This window comes from Lagopus leucura, unplaced genomic scaffold (assembly GCF_019238085.1).
Source record: "Lagopus leucura isolate 7727_CA_CO unplaced genomic scaffold, USGS_WTPT01 Super-Scaffold_100057, whole genome shotgun sequence".
Lineage (NCBI taxonomy): Eukaryota > Metazoa > Chordata > Aves > Galliformes > Phasianidae > Lagopus > Lagopus leucura.
In genome coordinates, this window is record NW_024962303.1 from 1,620,142 (window position 1) to 1,636,763 (window position 16,622).

Consider the following 16,622-nt stretch of genomic DNA (forward strand, 5'->3'; position numbering starts at 1 on the left):
ACAAGGCCGCGCGCCGCGCTCCCCAGAGAGCAAAACAAGAGGCACGCGCCGGCAGGGGGCGGGGCGAGGCGGGCGGGGCGGGACCTGGATGCGAGCGCCAATGAGCGGGCCGCCCTGGCCTCGCCCCGCCTACCAACGAGCCCTGGCCCGCGGGACCCGCCCGTCGTGGCGTCACGGTCTCCGGTGGGGATCCGCCCGCGCGGCCGCCGCACGAGAGCTCGGCCCGGCCTGAGGATGAGGGAAGGGTCGGCGCTGCCCGGCGCCCCCGGCGCCGCACCGGTGCCCGGCTTCTTAGCCAAGCTGTGGGCCCTGGTGGAGGATCCGCAGAGCGACGACGTCATCTGCTGGAGTCGGGTGAGGGCGGCCCCGGGGCAGCGGGAGGCGGCGGCGGCGGTGGTCTAGGAGGCCCCGCGGGGAGCGAGGCCCGGGGGAGGCGGCGGCGGCGTGCCGGGCCGGGCCAGGCCAGCCGGGCCGGGAGCGCTGGCGCGTGGCACGTGGCGCGAGCGGGGCCCGGAGCGGTTCCGTGCCGCGTCCCGGCCGCACCGCGCGGCGATCGGAGCGGAGCGGCGCTGCGTCTGAGCCGCCAACGGCGCCCCGAAACCGTTAACTTTAATTTTTCCTCTCATGCCGCCGAGAGCCTCCAGGCGGGGACGCCGCAGCCGCACGCGGACGCGAACGCCCGCGGCGTTGACTTTCGCTCCGTGTCCTTTTCTAACGCGTATTTTTTCCATCCGTTTCTTCGGATGTCGGCCTTTAAAAGGCGAAAGTGAAGAGATCCGTTCGCTCCCCGTCGCGGCCATACGAACGCACGAGCTCCATCCGGCCCGCGCGGTGCGCTCCGTTCGCCCCGTACCGCCGCCGCCCCGCTCTGCCCCCGGGTATTTTTAACGGTGACGCCGCGCGGCCTGAGCGCCGTTTGCCCTTCGTGTGCCGGGATCTGTTTTAGAACGATTTTTTTCTTTGGCTCGAGGCCAAAGTTCAGACTTTGAAAAAAAAAAATAAAAACAAACAAACCAACCAAACCGCAATTCCAGAGCAGTGTTCCCTGAAAGGCTTTTTTTTCCCCGATCTTTTTTTTTACGATCTGGAAAACTCATTAAGTCCCCTCAGGCGGTGCCCTTTGGTGTGTTGTGCCCATGGTGCCATAGGAACTGGCTCCAGCAATGATCCTGGCATCAGAGCAGCGCCTCAGAAACGTTTGTTCTCACTGTTATTGTCCCTTATTTCCCAGAATGGTGAGAACTTCTGTATACTGGATGAGCAGCGGTTTGCCAAGGAGCTGCTCCCCAAGTACTTCAAACACAACAACATCTCCAGCTTCATCCGACAGCTCAACATGTGTAAGCATCAGCTGCTGTGCATGCATGTTTGTGTTGCTTTCTCTGTTGAAGCAGCGTTAATCCCACCGATGGCTCAAGCTGGATCGAGTCTCCTTTTTATGTTTTCTGTGCTCTACTCGTGAGCATCACATACTGCCTGTTCTGTGAGATGTGCACAGTGTGTGCAGGCAGTGGAGTCAGAATGAGGTGGCAATCTCAAGTCAGTGCAGTGTGCGGAGCACAAAGAGTTGGTTTGGGGCCATGTGAAGGTACAGACTGCACAGGAATTGGCTGCCTTTGAGTAACGGGGTTAAAAATGATTGAATCCTTCCCGGGAAAGGAGAGGATCTGGAGGACACTCTGTTTGCCTGACATGTGAAGAAACAATTGTCAGTAGTCTCATAACGCAGTTGAATGATAAAATACAAATATTCATATGAAGGTATGCAGTGGGGTGGCAGCCTCCTCATGCTGCTTACACTGAGGTTTTCTCATGACAGTGCGTTTGGGGCGCAGCGAGGCTGGAACGTATCAATTGTGTTAAGAACTTGAGTGAGAAAAGATACACATTGTTCTGGTAACTAATTTGCATCTTCCTTTTGGTATTTAAAGCAGTGGTGGAAATAGAGCTGGCAATGCCTTATTCCATGGAGACGGTCTGGAGTGGAAGAAGTGCTTTTTGTGCCTGATTTGTTGCCATAGGTGGAGGACTAATTTCTCTTCCTTTTAATATTCCATAGACTCTGGTGGGATACAACCGCATTTGTTTTGGTATGCAGTTGCCTGAGTCTATAGGGATGAAAGGGAAGGTGGGACATACTGTCCATTCCTCATTTTATGCGAGGTGTCCTAGGAAATCTGCTGACTTGCTTCTGTGATTATTTGGACTGTCTTGCTTCCAGGACTAGCAGGCCGGTGCCATGCGTGCTGTTTGTAGATCATTTGGTGGTGTGGTAGGTAGGTGTGTTCCCTGTCTGTGGTGATCAGAGCAGTGAAGTGGTTGAGCACTGAAAGGAGGCTCCTGCTTCCAATAGCTGTGTAGCTGTAGGTATTTCAATAGCTTTGTGGTTTTCTTTAGCTCTGTTTTGTAACAGTGAGCTTTACTTTAGAAGAAATGATTTTATTTCAATCCCTCTCCACAGATGGTTTCAGGAAGGTGGTTGCTTTGGAGAATGGTATGATTACAGCAGAGAAAAACTCAGTCATTGAGTTCCAGCACCCTTTCTTCAAGCAAGGAAATGCACATTTATTGGAAAACATCAAACGCAAGGTACAGTCTAAGCATTTATTTACTTCACTGTTATTGTTATGAAAAGAAGTTTATCTAGAGCAATTCTGAGCGTTTCAAACACTTTACAGCCAACAAATTCCTGGAGAACCAAGGCTGTGCACTGGCAAGCCTTAGCAGCTCCCTCCTGAATGCCACACTAATGCTTGGCTTGGCCTCCTCCTGTCAGCTCTTAAACAAAATGCACCCTGTTGTTGTCTAGCAACACACAGGAGGTCTACAGCTTTTATCAGTGGCACAGACTCTAGCTGGTGGTGCACCTCTAGGGTCAATACTGAGTCCAGCTGTGTTCAGCAGTTCCATTAATGATAAAGATGGTGTGGATACAGCACAGGCAGCAATACTCAGCTCACATAAATTATTTTTTTCCTCCAACACCATTTTGCTAATAAGCTACTTTTTTTGCAAGCACTTTCTAGTTTTCTTTTGTGTATTTGGCCTTGTCTTAACTGCACCTGCATGTATATATTTTCTCTGCTTGCACGTTACAGCCCATAATATCCTGGCTGCCAGAGAAAGACACTACCATGATACATCTTGTTGACATTTGAACTTTGGAGTTCTTTCTTTAGAGTGTCATAATGTGGTGACTGCAATGCCCAAGTTAATAAAAGCAGAGAGTAGGCTTGAGGGTTAGCTAGAGTCACAATTGTGTTTTGATTGATTCTTTGCTGAACTCTCTGCTCAGAATCTCAGTTGATCAAATATGGTAGCAGTTTCTCTGACACAGACCTGTGCTCTTTGCAGATGCCGCAACTGCTAACTTGTCTTAGCTTGCACACCTTCCTTTCTGGTATGCTGTCAGTGCTGGCATTACACATGGCACTGTGTATCCCATGGGTGTTGCACTGGGTGGAGTACTCTAGATGAGAAGACAAAAGCACTATTTAGTGCCAAAGACATTCATGTAAATTCTGGTGAAATATATTCTTTGTTGCACAGGAAATGTGATTTTTGCAATGGATAAAACATCCGTTAGCTTTTCTTGCGCTTTACTGTCTGGAATGGAAATGTATTTCAGCCTCAAACAGGAGCGTGTCTGAATGCAGGACTTCCTTTCTTTACTCATTTCACTGTTAGGGCTAGGATCTCTGTTCGTGTGACTCAGTCTTGACATCCTTATTATATAGTCACAAACTTGGAAGAAAGCTGTTCCTCGTATTTGGCAGAACGTTTTAGTTTGGCTTTCCCTCCAAGAGGCATTCTGACTGCATTTGGTACTTGCACCTACTGTCTGCATCCTTTGGGTATCCTTCCCATGAAGGGGTGGTGTGCTGAAGAGGAATCAGGATTTCATTTGGGGTGCATAAAGTATATTAGCACATGGTGCTATCTACAACAAATAGTAAAGCATCCAAAACTGCAGACAGAGAGAACTGTCAGGCCATTCAGTGCATCCTTTTGAACACTGGGCTGTGTTAAGAAAACAGTTATTTCTGCAGAGGGATATTGCTGTAGAATCTTACAGTTGTTTGAGTTGGAAGGGACCTTTAAGAGTCGCCTGCAGTGCACAGGGATGGGCACAGCTCCATCACTGCTCAGAGCCCCATACAGCCTGACCTTGGCATGGGGCATCCACTCCTCTCTGAGCAACCTGTGCCACTGCCTCGCCACCCTGACTGTGAAAAACTTCTTCCTTATGTCCAATTAAATCTTCTTTTAGTTTGAAGCCATTTCCTTTTGCAGACCTTGCTAAAGAGTCTGCCCCCTTCTTTCTTACAGCCCCCACTAGATACAGAAAGGCTGCTATCAGGTCTCCCCAGAGCCTTATGAAAGTAGTTATGTGTGCTCTAACATCAAAATGCAGTGACCACATGTAATCCGGTGGATTTGTGTGCTTTGGAAAACATTTGCTGCTTGTCTGCCAACCAGCAGCAGGCGCTGTGGACTGTCTTTACCAATTGCTCGGCTGCCTTTTAGCTTGGTGAAGGATGTTGTACTCTGAAACAGAGTCGAAATGCTGGGGAAAAAGCATGAGAGGTAACAGCTAGCTAGTTGAGCTGGAGTGGACAGGCAGTCCTACAGTGATCTTGCAGTGACAGCTTTTGGGAGATCTGTGTGAAACTGTAAAAGTCTACTCCTCAAACTAGTATAGAAGAGCTAATATAAGAGTGTTGTTAGAAGCAGGAGCAATTCTAGCACAGAATTCCATCACACAGTGATGGGACACTATTTTACAGCACTGTAGGTCAATTTTGACCAATGAATACCAATTTTAATTTAAAAACAGTGGGAATCTGTGAGCCAACCTGCATGGAAACAGTAGGCTTCCACATCTCCTGGATTTTAACAAAATAAGTGAAATAAGAGCACAGTGTTAGGTTGGAAGAGAGATCTGGTGGTTACCTGCTACAACTTCATTTGATTTCATTGCAGTCTGTGTTTGGCTAAATAATTTTAAAATTATGCCTACAAAACCTGTGTGTACCATTCATAAGTGATGAGACCTGTTATTTTGTAACTTGTGTATAAAACTTGTATCTATTATTTTAAAACTTGAACTATTTATAAGCCATTAATGGCACCACTGCAGCCTTACTGAAGGAACTGGAATATTTTAGATATGGAACTGTGGGGAGGAGAAACTGAACTCCTTGCTATCTGATAGCTCTTCCACCCTCATTGAAGAGATGGCATTTATAAGTTTTGCTGTGGGTAGAAAAGCAGTTTTGGCTCTGACTTTTGGAGGACAAGTCTACAAAGTCTTGGAATGTCACTGAGAGGTAAAAGATGAAGCAGTGCTTTAGGAATCTGCAGTTTACCAGCTGTAAGACAAATTTTCCAGTCATGTAATTAGACGCCTGCATTTTTTCCTTAGTAACTTCATGGCACTTTGCTGTTCCTGTGCTGGCAGGTATGCCCATGCCTGCAAGGAATGTGACCATCCCCTCCTTACTGCTCCACAGTCCTTTTGGTTTTGCCTTACCTTTTGACGCTAGGGGGCAAGCGTTCACCAGGCCTGGCAGGGAGAATCCCTCAGTAGAGGCCATTTTCAATCAGTGCTTTGGATTTTAGCTTGAACTGTGATGGTGTTTTCATTCACATCTTGTTTATTTTCAGACAGTCGAGACTGTTGTAAGGGCTGTCATCTTTATCAGGTGTGGTATTTTGTGATGTGTTAGAGTTAGTAATCTTACCCAATCTTTTAATGAAATTTATGCCCTTTCCACAGCCTAACTGCACTGCTCATTTACAAGGGTGCATAAAAGGCTCTGTTCTTAGTAAAGCATGTATAACTTGGACCTATTGTAGGTGTCTGCAGTAAGAACTGAGGATCTCAAGGTCTGTGCAGAGGACTTACACAAAGTACTCTCTGAAGTCCAGGAGATGAGAGAGCAGCAGAACAACATGGACATCAGACTGGCTAACATGAAGAGGTACCACCTGCTGAGGGAGCACTTAGGCACTGAGTAGAGTTTACATGTATTGGAGCTTGGCTAAATACGTGTTTCAGTTGAACTGCAAACAGGTGAAACTGTTTTTCCTAAGAATCCTCATTACATGGCACGCAGCATTCTGAATCTTGTATGTTTCCATAATGCAGTAGCAGACCGGAGATTCAAACTGTGAGTTTCTTGGCTATCTTTAGATTTGCTTTTGGTTGCCATCAACTGTAGTAGCTTTTTAGGGTATCAAAGCTTTTCATCTTCTAAACACAGAACAGGGGTTGATGCAACTAGAAGTAACATTGGGTTTTCTTCCTGACTGGAAATTAACTTTGTTTCCTCATTTTCTGTTCCTTCATGTGCTTTTTGTATGGGCAGTGGTAATATGCTCAGATCACTGGCACGCAGGTGGGTATCAACCAGAGCTCAGGAGATGCATACACTCCACCTCCTCTTTGGTTCTGTGTTTTATGAATCATTTGAAACCATTCTGACGGGTCTGTGTTGCACTTAGCATGTTTCCAAACACCATGTCCTTATTCTAAGACTCGGAGGCTTTGAAACGAGGAGTGCCCTCAAATCAAGATTATTAATGGAACAGTGAAAGATTAGAAGGTGCCATTAGTGAGCTTTTGGTCCTGCTGAAGGAAAAATGGGGTTAGTTTAACTCGGAGCTTACAGCAGTGAATTTGATGAACCAATTGTTAGTTACCCATGGAAAAAATGTTGCCATTGGTCCTGCAAGGTACTGTGAAAGTTTGAAAGCTGTGAAACTAAATCATATAAAGTAAACTCTGTTCATCCTCTGTCTTCTGATTTATTCTGCATTGCAGAGAAAATAAGGCCCTGTGGAAAGAAGTGGCAGTTCTAAGGCAGAAGCACAGTCAACAACAGAAGCTGCTGTCTAAGGTACCATTGCAGCATCTTCAGTGCTACCATCCTTATTCCTGCCTCTGTGATACCTGACGGCATTCTTTGCTCATGTAGAATGACAAATGACACAGAGCTGAACAGCCTATATTAATACAGCATAACGAAAATGTTCACAGTTCCTGAGTGTCCAAGAAGCAGCGCAGCAAAGCAAAATCTAAAGAAAATCTTAGTGAAAAGAATTTCAATTCAGTGAATCGTATTTGTAGAGAAAGCGGAGATTCAAGACAACCGGGGTAAAAGTGGGGCTGGAGGCAGTGTAATGGGAACCTAAAGGGAGAGACTGCAGGCACACGGGGTGGAGCCTGTGAGGGCTCAGGCAGATCTGCCAAGAAGTCGGTGTGGAAACTATAGGAGTTGCTGCACTGGATCGGGTTTTCTCTGGTTTATCCCTCAGCTGTTTCTGATCTGGAATCTTCCATAGTGACCTGTGGTATTTTCTTACACTTAAAAAAAAAAAAAAAAGAACTGTCCAAATGAGACCAAATGAGATGGTTTTTCAGTGCCTTCTGTAACTATCATTTTGCTTTTTAAGATAAGGGCATGAATGGCTATTTAATTTACTTGCTAATTTAAATCATAAAAGCTAAGTCTGAGTTAATGTGCTAGTATCCACGTTGCCAAGCTGATCATTTGTTTTTGGCTTTTTGTTTTTCCTTTTTAGATTCTTCAGTTTATACTAAGTTTGATGCGAGGAAATTATATTGTTGGGGTCAAAAGGAAAAGGTAATTACTGGATAGGGTCACAAAGCAGCATCCAGTGTGCATTATGGAGATGAATCAACTTCTAGAAGCAAGATGCTTTTCTTGGGGTGTATAGAGAATATTGTTATCACTGTTGTGTTCTTTTATTCATACTTGAGAAAAGTGGAAGAAGTTGAAAAAAGCATGGATTTCTTAAATCAAAAATGAATAGGATGAGAAGACAGTACAGTATATGTTCTATGTTTTGAAGGAAAAAGTTGCAGAAATGGTAACTCTTTTTTTTTAAAAAAAAGTGCCAGTGTTACTGATTCCCTGCAAAACAAAAAGTGTACTTAGACTTTGGTCCATCTGCAATCTCTTTTTTTAAAGTTATGTCAAAAAGCTGGTTTTAGAAGTGGATGAGTAATAGTTCTTACTGCTCCTGCACATGTCTAGCATTACTACAGCTGTTTACTGCAGCAGGATCCACTAACGTTGTACTTTGTCTCAGGTCTCTGACAGATGCTGCAGGTGCTTCACCTTCCAAGTACAGCCGTCAGTATGTCCGCATACCTGTGGAGAGTGGCCAAGCAGTAAGTCTGTGCAGGGAAAGAGCCCGAGTTAGACAAGGTGCTGTACAGTGCCCTTGAAGTCTTCCTCACAGCTTACTTCCTTGCTTCCTTATAGCTGGGGCTATTTTGAAATAGACCAATTTAAAGCACTGCCCTGTCTATAAAGTCATGCAAATCAGTACAGCTTGGTGTAGATGAAATCTGAATGGGAAATGGAAGCTGCAAGAGAAGAAACATTTTAGAAACAACAAAATCTTTTTGTTTTATTCATTCTGTTTGATATATCATATCCTGCAGATGGCTTTTTCTGAACGTAATTCAGATGATGAGGATGGAAATCGTACAGGTCTCATCATCCGAGATATCACTGATACCCTGGAAAATGCCACCAATGGTCTCCTTGCTGTAGCACACACAAGTGGCAGAGATAGGTATGTGTAAGGATGTGAAAGACTTATGCTTAACTTGTTAAGTGGTTATGTTAGTGTAAGTTAAACGTTATACAGGATAGAAGGACCTGGCACTGCTGCCCTTGAGCTGCAATGCCCCATCCCTGGAGGTGCCTGAGGCAGCCTGAGCTGAGGGCAGCCAGCCCACAAAGGGCTGGGGGTGGTTGGGCTTTAGAGTCCCTTCCAACCCAACCGTGCTGTGATTCTTTGGTATGATTTCTGGCAACCTGCTTTTGTCTGTTCAACAAATAAACATGTCGCTTTTTGACCAAACAAGGAACTGAATGCATTCATTGTTTACAGATAATGCAAAACTTGTGATTTTTATCTCTGATTTCAGTACTGTTGTCGCTAATATTATGTTAAATGCAGCTGGAGGGGAAGCAGTCTTCTTTTTGTGATCTCAGATTATTGTGGAAAACCTATTCAGTTGCTGACCTTCAGAGTAAAATATAGACCGGTTTGGAATCTTGTATTTCTAGACATAGTGTTGTGAGTTTCCCTACCACCACGTGTCCATGTGGCCTTCTGCCCTCTTTGGTCTGTCAGAATCTCATTATTTGAAGTCAAGAACATTCTGTACATTCTTTTTAAGAACTCATTACCAATCTAAAGACTTCCAGAGCCAGCATTTGGTCACCATGCTGGAAGAAGAAAGCTTTTAGATTTTTCTAAAAAAATTACAATGCAAATGGAACCTTTTAAAAATTCACAAATTTTCTTTGGATTTATCCTGTGTAGAAAGTATGAAAGGCATAAAGGTGGAGCTCTTGTTTCTAAAAACTGAGAAAGCTTGACTTTTAATTTATAAAGGGGGGTAAGAAGAAAGATATATAGAGATTTTTATTAGAGCCTCTAGTGATAGGATGAGAGGCAATAGTTTTGAACTAAAGAAGGGTAGATTTAAATTGGATTTGAAAAAGAGTTCATGCAGTGATTAGGGTGTGGGATGCTGGAGCAGGTTGCCCAGAGAAGTTGTGGATGACCAGTGATGGAAGGTGTTCAAGGTCAGGCTGGGCAGTGCTGCTGAGCAGTGTGCTGCAGTGGGACGTGTGCCTGCCTGCAGCACGGCGTTTGGGCTGGGGATCTTTGAAGATGTCTTCCAGCCCAAACAGTTCTACGAATCGGGGTAAACGAGATGTTCTGTGCTGACTGTATTAGCCTTAACAAGTGATCCTTCACTTCCCTTTAGGAAGGCACTTACCTTATTTTTTAAAAAAGCGGTTGGTTATTTGAGCCCTTGCTGAATTTGACCTCACTAGGCATTAAAATATCAAATACTGAATGTGTAATGAGCAGTGACACGGTTGATGAATTTTCCTGTCTTGTTTCTCTTTGGGTCACGTTCTAGAGAGACGCAGACAGCTCTGGATCCTGGCTTACCGATTTGTCAAGTATCGCAGCCCAATGAGTTAAGTTGTGCAGAACCCATCCCCCCAGTTCATATAAATGATGTCAGCAAATCCAGTGAAGTGGGAAATGCTGCTGTAGAACTGCACACTGCACAAGCTAATGCTGCAGAAGACCCTGTGTCAGTGATTGACTCCATCTTGAACGAGAGTAACTCTGGAAACCAAAATGATCCTTTACTGGACAGGTATTAACTCCCCTCTTCAGGTGTCCTTGTACGTGTTGGGAAAAGAGTTGGACCATTGAAATTGATACAGGACCGTGGTTTTGTTCATCTGGCAATAAACTGTTCTGGATTATGAGTAATACAGTCTAGCACTCTGCTTATCCAACAGCTGTAATAACCCAGAATTTAACACTTCTCACTTCTAAGAGGTTTTTCCTGCCCTGTGGTGCCAAAAAGGGCCCTAAGTGCTGACTGTTTCTTACACTGTACTGTATAATTTTGTCTTTCTTAGAGAAGAAATTCAGGATTTTCTTAATTGCATTGATGCCAGCCTTGAAGAGCTTCAAGCAATGTTATCTGGGAAGCAGTATAGCTTTGGTTCTGAAGCTTTCAGCGATGTAAGTGTCTTCTCATTTATTCTGGTGTCTGATACTGGTTAGGTTGCTTTATGAGATTTTACAGATTTATTCCTTGCTGTAGTGATCAAGTGAGAAGAAAATCCTGAAAGGCAAATAGTTATGGATAGAGTGGTGCATAGTCATCCAAGGAGTATAACGAAGTACGAACCAATCTGGAGAGCCATTCTCAGTTCATGCAGTGCTGTCATCATGTAGAGCTCCTGTGAGCTCAGTTAACTGCCACAGGGCAAAATATATTGCAGTAGACCTGCAAGTTAGCCACCATCCCTGTGCTTACATGGGGGGATGCAGTGGAATTGCTCTGATATTTTGCTTTAAGAACCTTATTATGTGATATACTCTCCTATGTATGATCTGGTTCTGCTTTCAGGTGTTTAACCCTGAACTGCCAGCCCTGGATATGAACTTGATGGAAACTTCCCCTGGTATGGAAAATGTAAGAGTAAGATTTGCTCCTGTGATGGGGAGGGTTAAAACGTTATTGGAAGTTAAACTTTGACTGATGTAAATTGAGGGTAGGGACTGGATTGAGATTGATAGCTCAGGATGAAAACTACCATTTTCTCTAATCTAGGTGATTTAATGCTTTGTGTTATTGCTGTTGGCATACAGGAATTTAAGAGGATTCTCAAAAGAGTTTCATGTCTTATGGTGCTGCCACTTGGCTTAAAATAAGGTATTCATTACTTTATAATAATCTGAGAACATAAGGAAGAAGAAAACTAGTGGTTGCTGAATCAGCTGTCTGTGTTGAGGAACTTTTTTTTATTCCTATCTGTTACTTCTGTATGCTCTGTTTAGAAAGAGGAGGTTAGAAAATCTTGTCATTTTCCAGTATGTGTGAGATGAGTTTCTTGGCTTGCTGTCTTTTAGCCAAGTAATAACAAGACCTGGGATTGTAGTTCAGGTTGTGTGCCTGCAGTCTATCAGAAGGCTGAAGGAAAGGGTTTTTTTTGTGTGTTTTTTTAAAGGAAAAAGCAAGAATAGAGGATGCTGTATTTATTCTGAGCATGGCTCAATAGAACTTCCTGAGAGGATGTGTAGAAGCTCAGTGTAATTTTCCTTTTCTGGGCCCTGTTCTACGATTGTTTCACATTATTAAAGGACTCTTGCATTGTTGTTTATTTTGTAGCCTAGAAATAGTTTTTAAACTAAGATTTCTTGTCATAACCACCATTGAGGTAAAATGCTGCTGTGCTCAAGCAGTGTTTGCAAAATTTCATTGTACAAATGAAATAATGTTTAGCTGTGTTATTCCAACAAGGCAAACTTCTGGTATGGAGAAGTAAATATTGGCTAATCAGAAGATTGGTTGATTTTGGTAAGATAAGTTTGTCTGTAGTTCAGTGTCTTCACTAGCCTTTATCTCCAGTAATGGGTTTGTGAGGTCAGTTTACATTGGTCAGCTGTTTAATTCCTCTTCCCTCCTCCTTTCACCATTGATGTTGCTAAGCAGTCAGTAAATAGCCAGATATTTTTGTTAAGCATTCTGCTTTATTCTCTGTCCTTTGTGCTTCAGATTGCAGACATGGGAGACAGCACTGAACATCTGGGAGGAAGTGATAGAGAAACAGCAGGAAGCAAAGGTGGGCAGGAGGGAACAGAGCTGTGACACTTCCATACTCTCCCAAAACTGCGTATTGAAATGGAATTTTTTCTAGCCTATAATGTGGCTCATTTCCTTCTTTGGCGTGGGCTTAGAATGTTAACGACGACTGGGATTTCCTTGATCTTAATGAAGCTGTACCTCAGTTTTACAAACCCTGTTCTGTTTCCCATGTTAACTGTTCCTCTTTTCTTATGTGTGACAGAGTGCCACAGTAAGGAGAAGAACTGCAAATGCCATTGTGGAGGTATCTCCTACAGGGCTACAACCCACATAAGTGCAGTGCAACTCACTTTACTACTTCAGTGATGCCAGTGCATGCAGTGTTTGTAGGGACTTGAAGTGTGTTTCAGACATTGATCTTAAAAGACACAGGAGCCTTAGCTGCAGGCCTTACTTTCTTGCACCTGCTGGTGTAATCTGTCAGAGCTCAGCTGTGTGCTTTTCTTTAGCAAACCAAGTTTTGAAGCAGCCCTTCCAGTTTTCCTTGCCTTGAGTAAAAGACTTCACTTAGGTACTGTAGGAGCCTGGAGTTTAAAATGTTTGTTTTCCCTCAGATATGCAGCTGATACAGTACAGGGCCAATCCTCTGCTTTCGTTGTTTGAAGAGCTGCCTTCTGGTGAAGCTGGTGGGAAGACAGAGGATCCAAAAGACCTCCTCCTGGCCCCCCTGGAGGAAAAACCTGCTCTCCATCCTCCTTCAGGTGGTGAAACAGTCTTGCCACTGGCAGTTCCAGCAAACCAGGCTGAGCCCCCAGTGGACACTTTGGGAATGGGTGATCCGCCTCTCCTCTCGGAAGATGGAAATGGAGAGTATAAGCTGTTCCCACTCCTGCTCCTCAGTCCTGTTGCTAGCTTCATAGAAGAAGCCTCTGAGATAGAAACTTCCTGAACTCACATCTGTAACTGGCCTAGTGGTGTGAAATGGACAGCAAAGATAAATGGATCAATGAGAAGTTTGATCTTCTCTCTCCTCTCCTTCCTCCTGAGTGTTGTATTCTGTATCAACTAAAGAAAGTTCTCTTTCTGTGAGCGAAGAGCGCATGTGGGAAGGCTGAAAAAAGCTCTCAAAGAAGAGCTATAGGATTGAAGGCACTGGGAGGAGGGAAGGACAGCCTCCCTGTGCACATACCACAGTGTATTTCATAACTGTTTTTATCTGATATCCTTATTGCAAAAGGAAAGCTGTTTGTATCCTGTTTGTAAAGTTTGGCTGTTTGGTTTTTTTTGTTTTTATCAGCTATACAGTAATGTGGTGTGTAATGTTTTCCACATGGGTTTTATTCTTTCTGAGGTGCTTCAAGAAGTATCTTCTGATTGGAATTCAGAATTATTTTATTGTTGCTGTTGGTTTGGGGTTGTTTTTTTGTTGTTTTTTCTTTTTTAATAGTTTGTGGCTACAAATGTTTGCATCGGCTTAAATTACTTTCCTATTCCTAGATTTGCTCCTAGGTACAGGGAGAATTTTTTCCTATGGAAAATGACATTTTAACTCTGGCGTGTGACTTTTGAACATGCTAACACATCCATTGCCACGGGTTGTGGGCGTTGCAGTAGAAGTGCTTTGCCACCGTGCGTAGTGCTGATCTCATGCACATTGCATGGAGGCTTTTCCAGAGTGACCTGCACCCACCACATCCATCACCTTCCTCGGGAACTGTGAGTAGCACTGAGTCAGGAGATGTCTAGCAAAGTCCAGCCACTGTCCTTGAAAGCAGAACACAAAAAAGTGATGGGTAATTTGCAGTGGTGGGACGTCACAGTAAGATTTCTCTTCTGCTTGTTTATCTGACCCTCTGTAGACATTGGACGTTTTCCTGGATTTTCTGCCTGTTGGATCTTAAAGCTCAATCAACCGAATGGATTGACAGCGAATTCCAAAAGCTACTATCAGCTTAATCTGAAAATTTTCCCCAAAATTCCCTCCTGCACCGTTTTCTTCTCTCCTTTGAACAGCTGTGACAGACATTGCCTCTTATCCCTCCTTACCAGTAGGAGAAGTGCTCCTTCACCAGCACAGGCTGGGAGGAGCCTATCCACAGCTCACAGAAATCCGAAATTTGCCACAGCCATCCACAGCTGTGGGAGCTGGGAGAGCCCTGAGGGCAGGCAGAAAACTGGCTGTGTGGCTCTAGTTGATTCTGATCTAGCTGATTTCAAGTAGCTGCAGTGGTAGGAGACATTTCTCAGTGTTAGGAAGTCAGTCCAATTACAGGCTTTATTCTCTCTGGAGTTTCTGAACTAATAAGATTTGGGTTCTTTTTATGTGGAAGAATCCAAGTTGTTTTGATATGCTGAAGCCTGGATGATGCCCATTATCTACGCTGACCCCGCTAAGTTAGATTTGTGCTTCGTTGTCAGATCTTCCCCACCGGAAAGGAGGACCTCGCTACTGCGTATGTGCACACCTCGAACGCCTTCAGAGTGTCCTTTCATTCCCCTGCTTATAACTGTTCCTTATGTCTGTGATCCCCTTTTTCTTTATTACTTTCTCCCAAAAGCCTTGATTTTTTTCCGAGAGTAAGACAATACAGACCAAGCTTTTCCTCAGTGCTGCTGTGACAGCGCAGTGTGTGTCACAGTTCTGTGAGGGGCTGATCTGTAACCTCCATTTCCTGAGCAGGTGAGACTTGAAGAGCAGCGCTGTAATGGAGCACTGTCATATTCTTCCACGATGGAGTCTGCTCTCACTGCGTCTCACCATCGGGTGTTTGACTCAATTGCAGAATAGTTTTTAAACACACTTTGTCTCTTAAGAAGAAACTGAGGCTTAGGAACAATTTGTGAATCTGCGTCTGGCTTGTGTTCTGGCCTAGGAAATGGGTATACTTGCTACTTTCCTAACAGGGATTGCAATAGAAGATAAATTAGCAAGGAAAAAAAGTACAAATTAGTTGAACTAATTAAACTATGGAATTGCAAAACCCAAACTGTGGTTCTTGTGCATCCTTTTTATGTTCCTCTGTGCACGCTGATACATTTCCCAAACAGTTTTCTGAACTTCCCAGAAGGAAGAGCTTTAAGTTTCACTAGGTCTTGTTATGCCATTGCATAGCTGATGTGGTAAGGCCTTGCTCAGGACTGGTAATGCTGTCCTGCTAATTACAGCTTTGCCAATCGACGATTGGAGCTGATGACTGTAGGGGATTTTCCCAGCCTAGATGATCCAATGACTATGCAATCTCACCCTATAAACAGTGGGCAGCTCGAGAGTCCCTTGAGCTCTAATGCTAACGTGGCTGTATATGACCAACAAATGCATGCAGCTTATTGCAAATGTGGGGAAGCAAATGGAAATCATTAAACTTGAGGACGGCATTGTTTTGTTACATTTATTTTGTTACACTGTTATCTTTATTTTGCCCATATAGATGATTGTGTGAATGTCTGTGTGTGCCCAGGGGACCTTACAGTGCTCCTGTAAGTGTAGGAATGATGGTGAATCTCTTTGAGTGGGGATATGTTTTGGATGTTATGTTAAATGATGCTCGTCAGCTATGCTTTAGGGAATCAAAGATGCAAGAATTGTTGCTAATCCAATCTGAGAATAAGAATTGGTCAAATGAGACGCTCACCATGTGAAAGAAATTGAGCTTTGTTATGGAGAGCATAAAAAGTCAATGAAGTCTTACCAGCTTTCTCTACCCAGTGTGGAAGCTGAGTAGGAGAGAAAGATTGCTGCAGTAATACTGCAGGGCATGCAACTATCACCAAAAGGGTTTTACAGAGAGCAACAGAAAAATCATGACTGAACAGTGTGTTAAAACAGCAACATATCAGCAGCACTGAAACGTTCTGGGAAGCAGTTGTTTTCTTCATGTTTCAACTCTAGATGAGCTTGCAGTTTTTGGAGCCTTGCAGTAAGGGTCTGGTTTTTTTTTGTGTGTGTGTGTGTTTTTTTTAAAGTAATTTTAAACAGTGTGTGCATGTGTTTGGTGGACAGGAGCTGGGAAGGGAACATCCCTGTTACTGAAAAGCAGCCCACCTGTCTCATGTCCATCTCAGAAATTGTTCCAGTGAGAATGTGGGTTTCTGGGGCTGTGGTGCTATATGGAGTGTAGCAGAAATGCTCAGCCATAGCCTGAAGCAGTGATGGAGCACCTGGTGGGAAGGCAGGGCCAGCCCAGGGGAGCTCAGGTGCATGCAGTTTAGCTGAGTGATAGATGGGATGGAGCCAGGATCCATCCCTTCCCAGCCCTCATTTAAGGGTTGGCAGTGGAGGTGAGGGCGTCTCACTGGGGATCCCTGCCTACCTGAGGTCTTCCAAGGGTAAGCAGTTTTTTTCCTTTGTTTCTGTATCTATGGCTGCATTTGGGCTTATCCTCGTTTGCTGCCGCCCTGCTGTTACTGCTGAGCCTTCCATCACACAATAGCTTTACATGGAGCTAGTGGG

The 16,622-nt window shown here is 44.3% G+C and overlaps 1 protein-coding gene across 2 annotated transcripts; it reads left to right on the forward strand.

Moving 5' to 3' along the window:
* Positions 1–213: 213 nt before the first annotated feature.
* Positions 214–15,159, forward strand: LOC122188273 (heat shock factor protein 3). Of its 2 annotated transcripts, none has more exons than XM_042886441.1 (13): positions 214–354; positions 1,232–1,340; positions 2,462–2,589; positions 5,860–5,984; positions 6,827–6,902; positions 7,588–7,649; positions 8,119–8,200; positions 8,477–8,610; positions 9,980–10,225; positions 10,497–10,602; positions 10,994–11,059; positions 12,143–12,209; positions 12,787–15,159. In XM_042886441.1, exons 1-13 carry the CDS (start codon positions 235–237, stop codon positions 13,119–13,121), a joined length of 1,656 nt encoding a protein of 551 aa, XP_042742375.1. In that variant the 5' UTR covers positions 214–234; the 3' UTR covers positions 13,122–15,159. The 2 variants fall into 2 exon arrangements, with proteins under 2 accessions (XP_042742375.1, XP_042742376.1); XM_042886442.1 differs by lacking the exon at positions 12,787–15,159 and adding an exon at positions 12,435–12,571.
* The last annotated feature ends 1,463 nt before the right edge of the window (positions 15,160–16,622 follow it).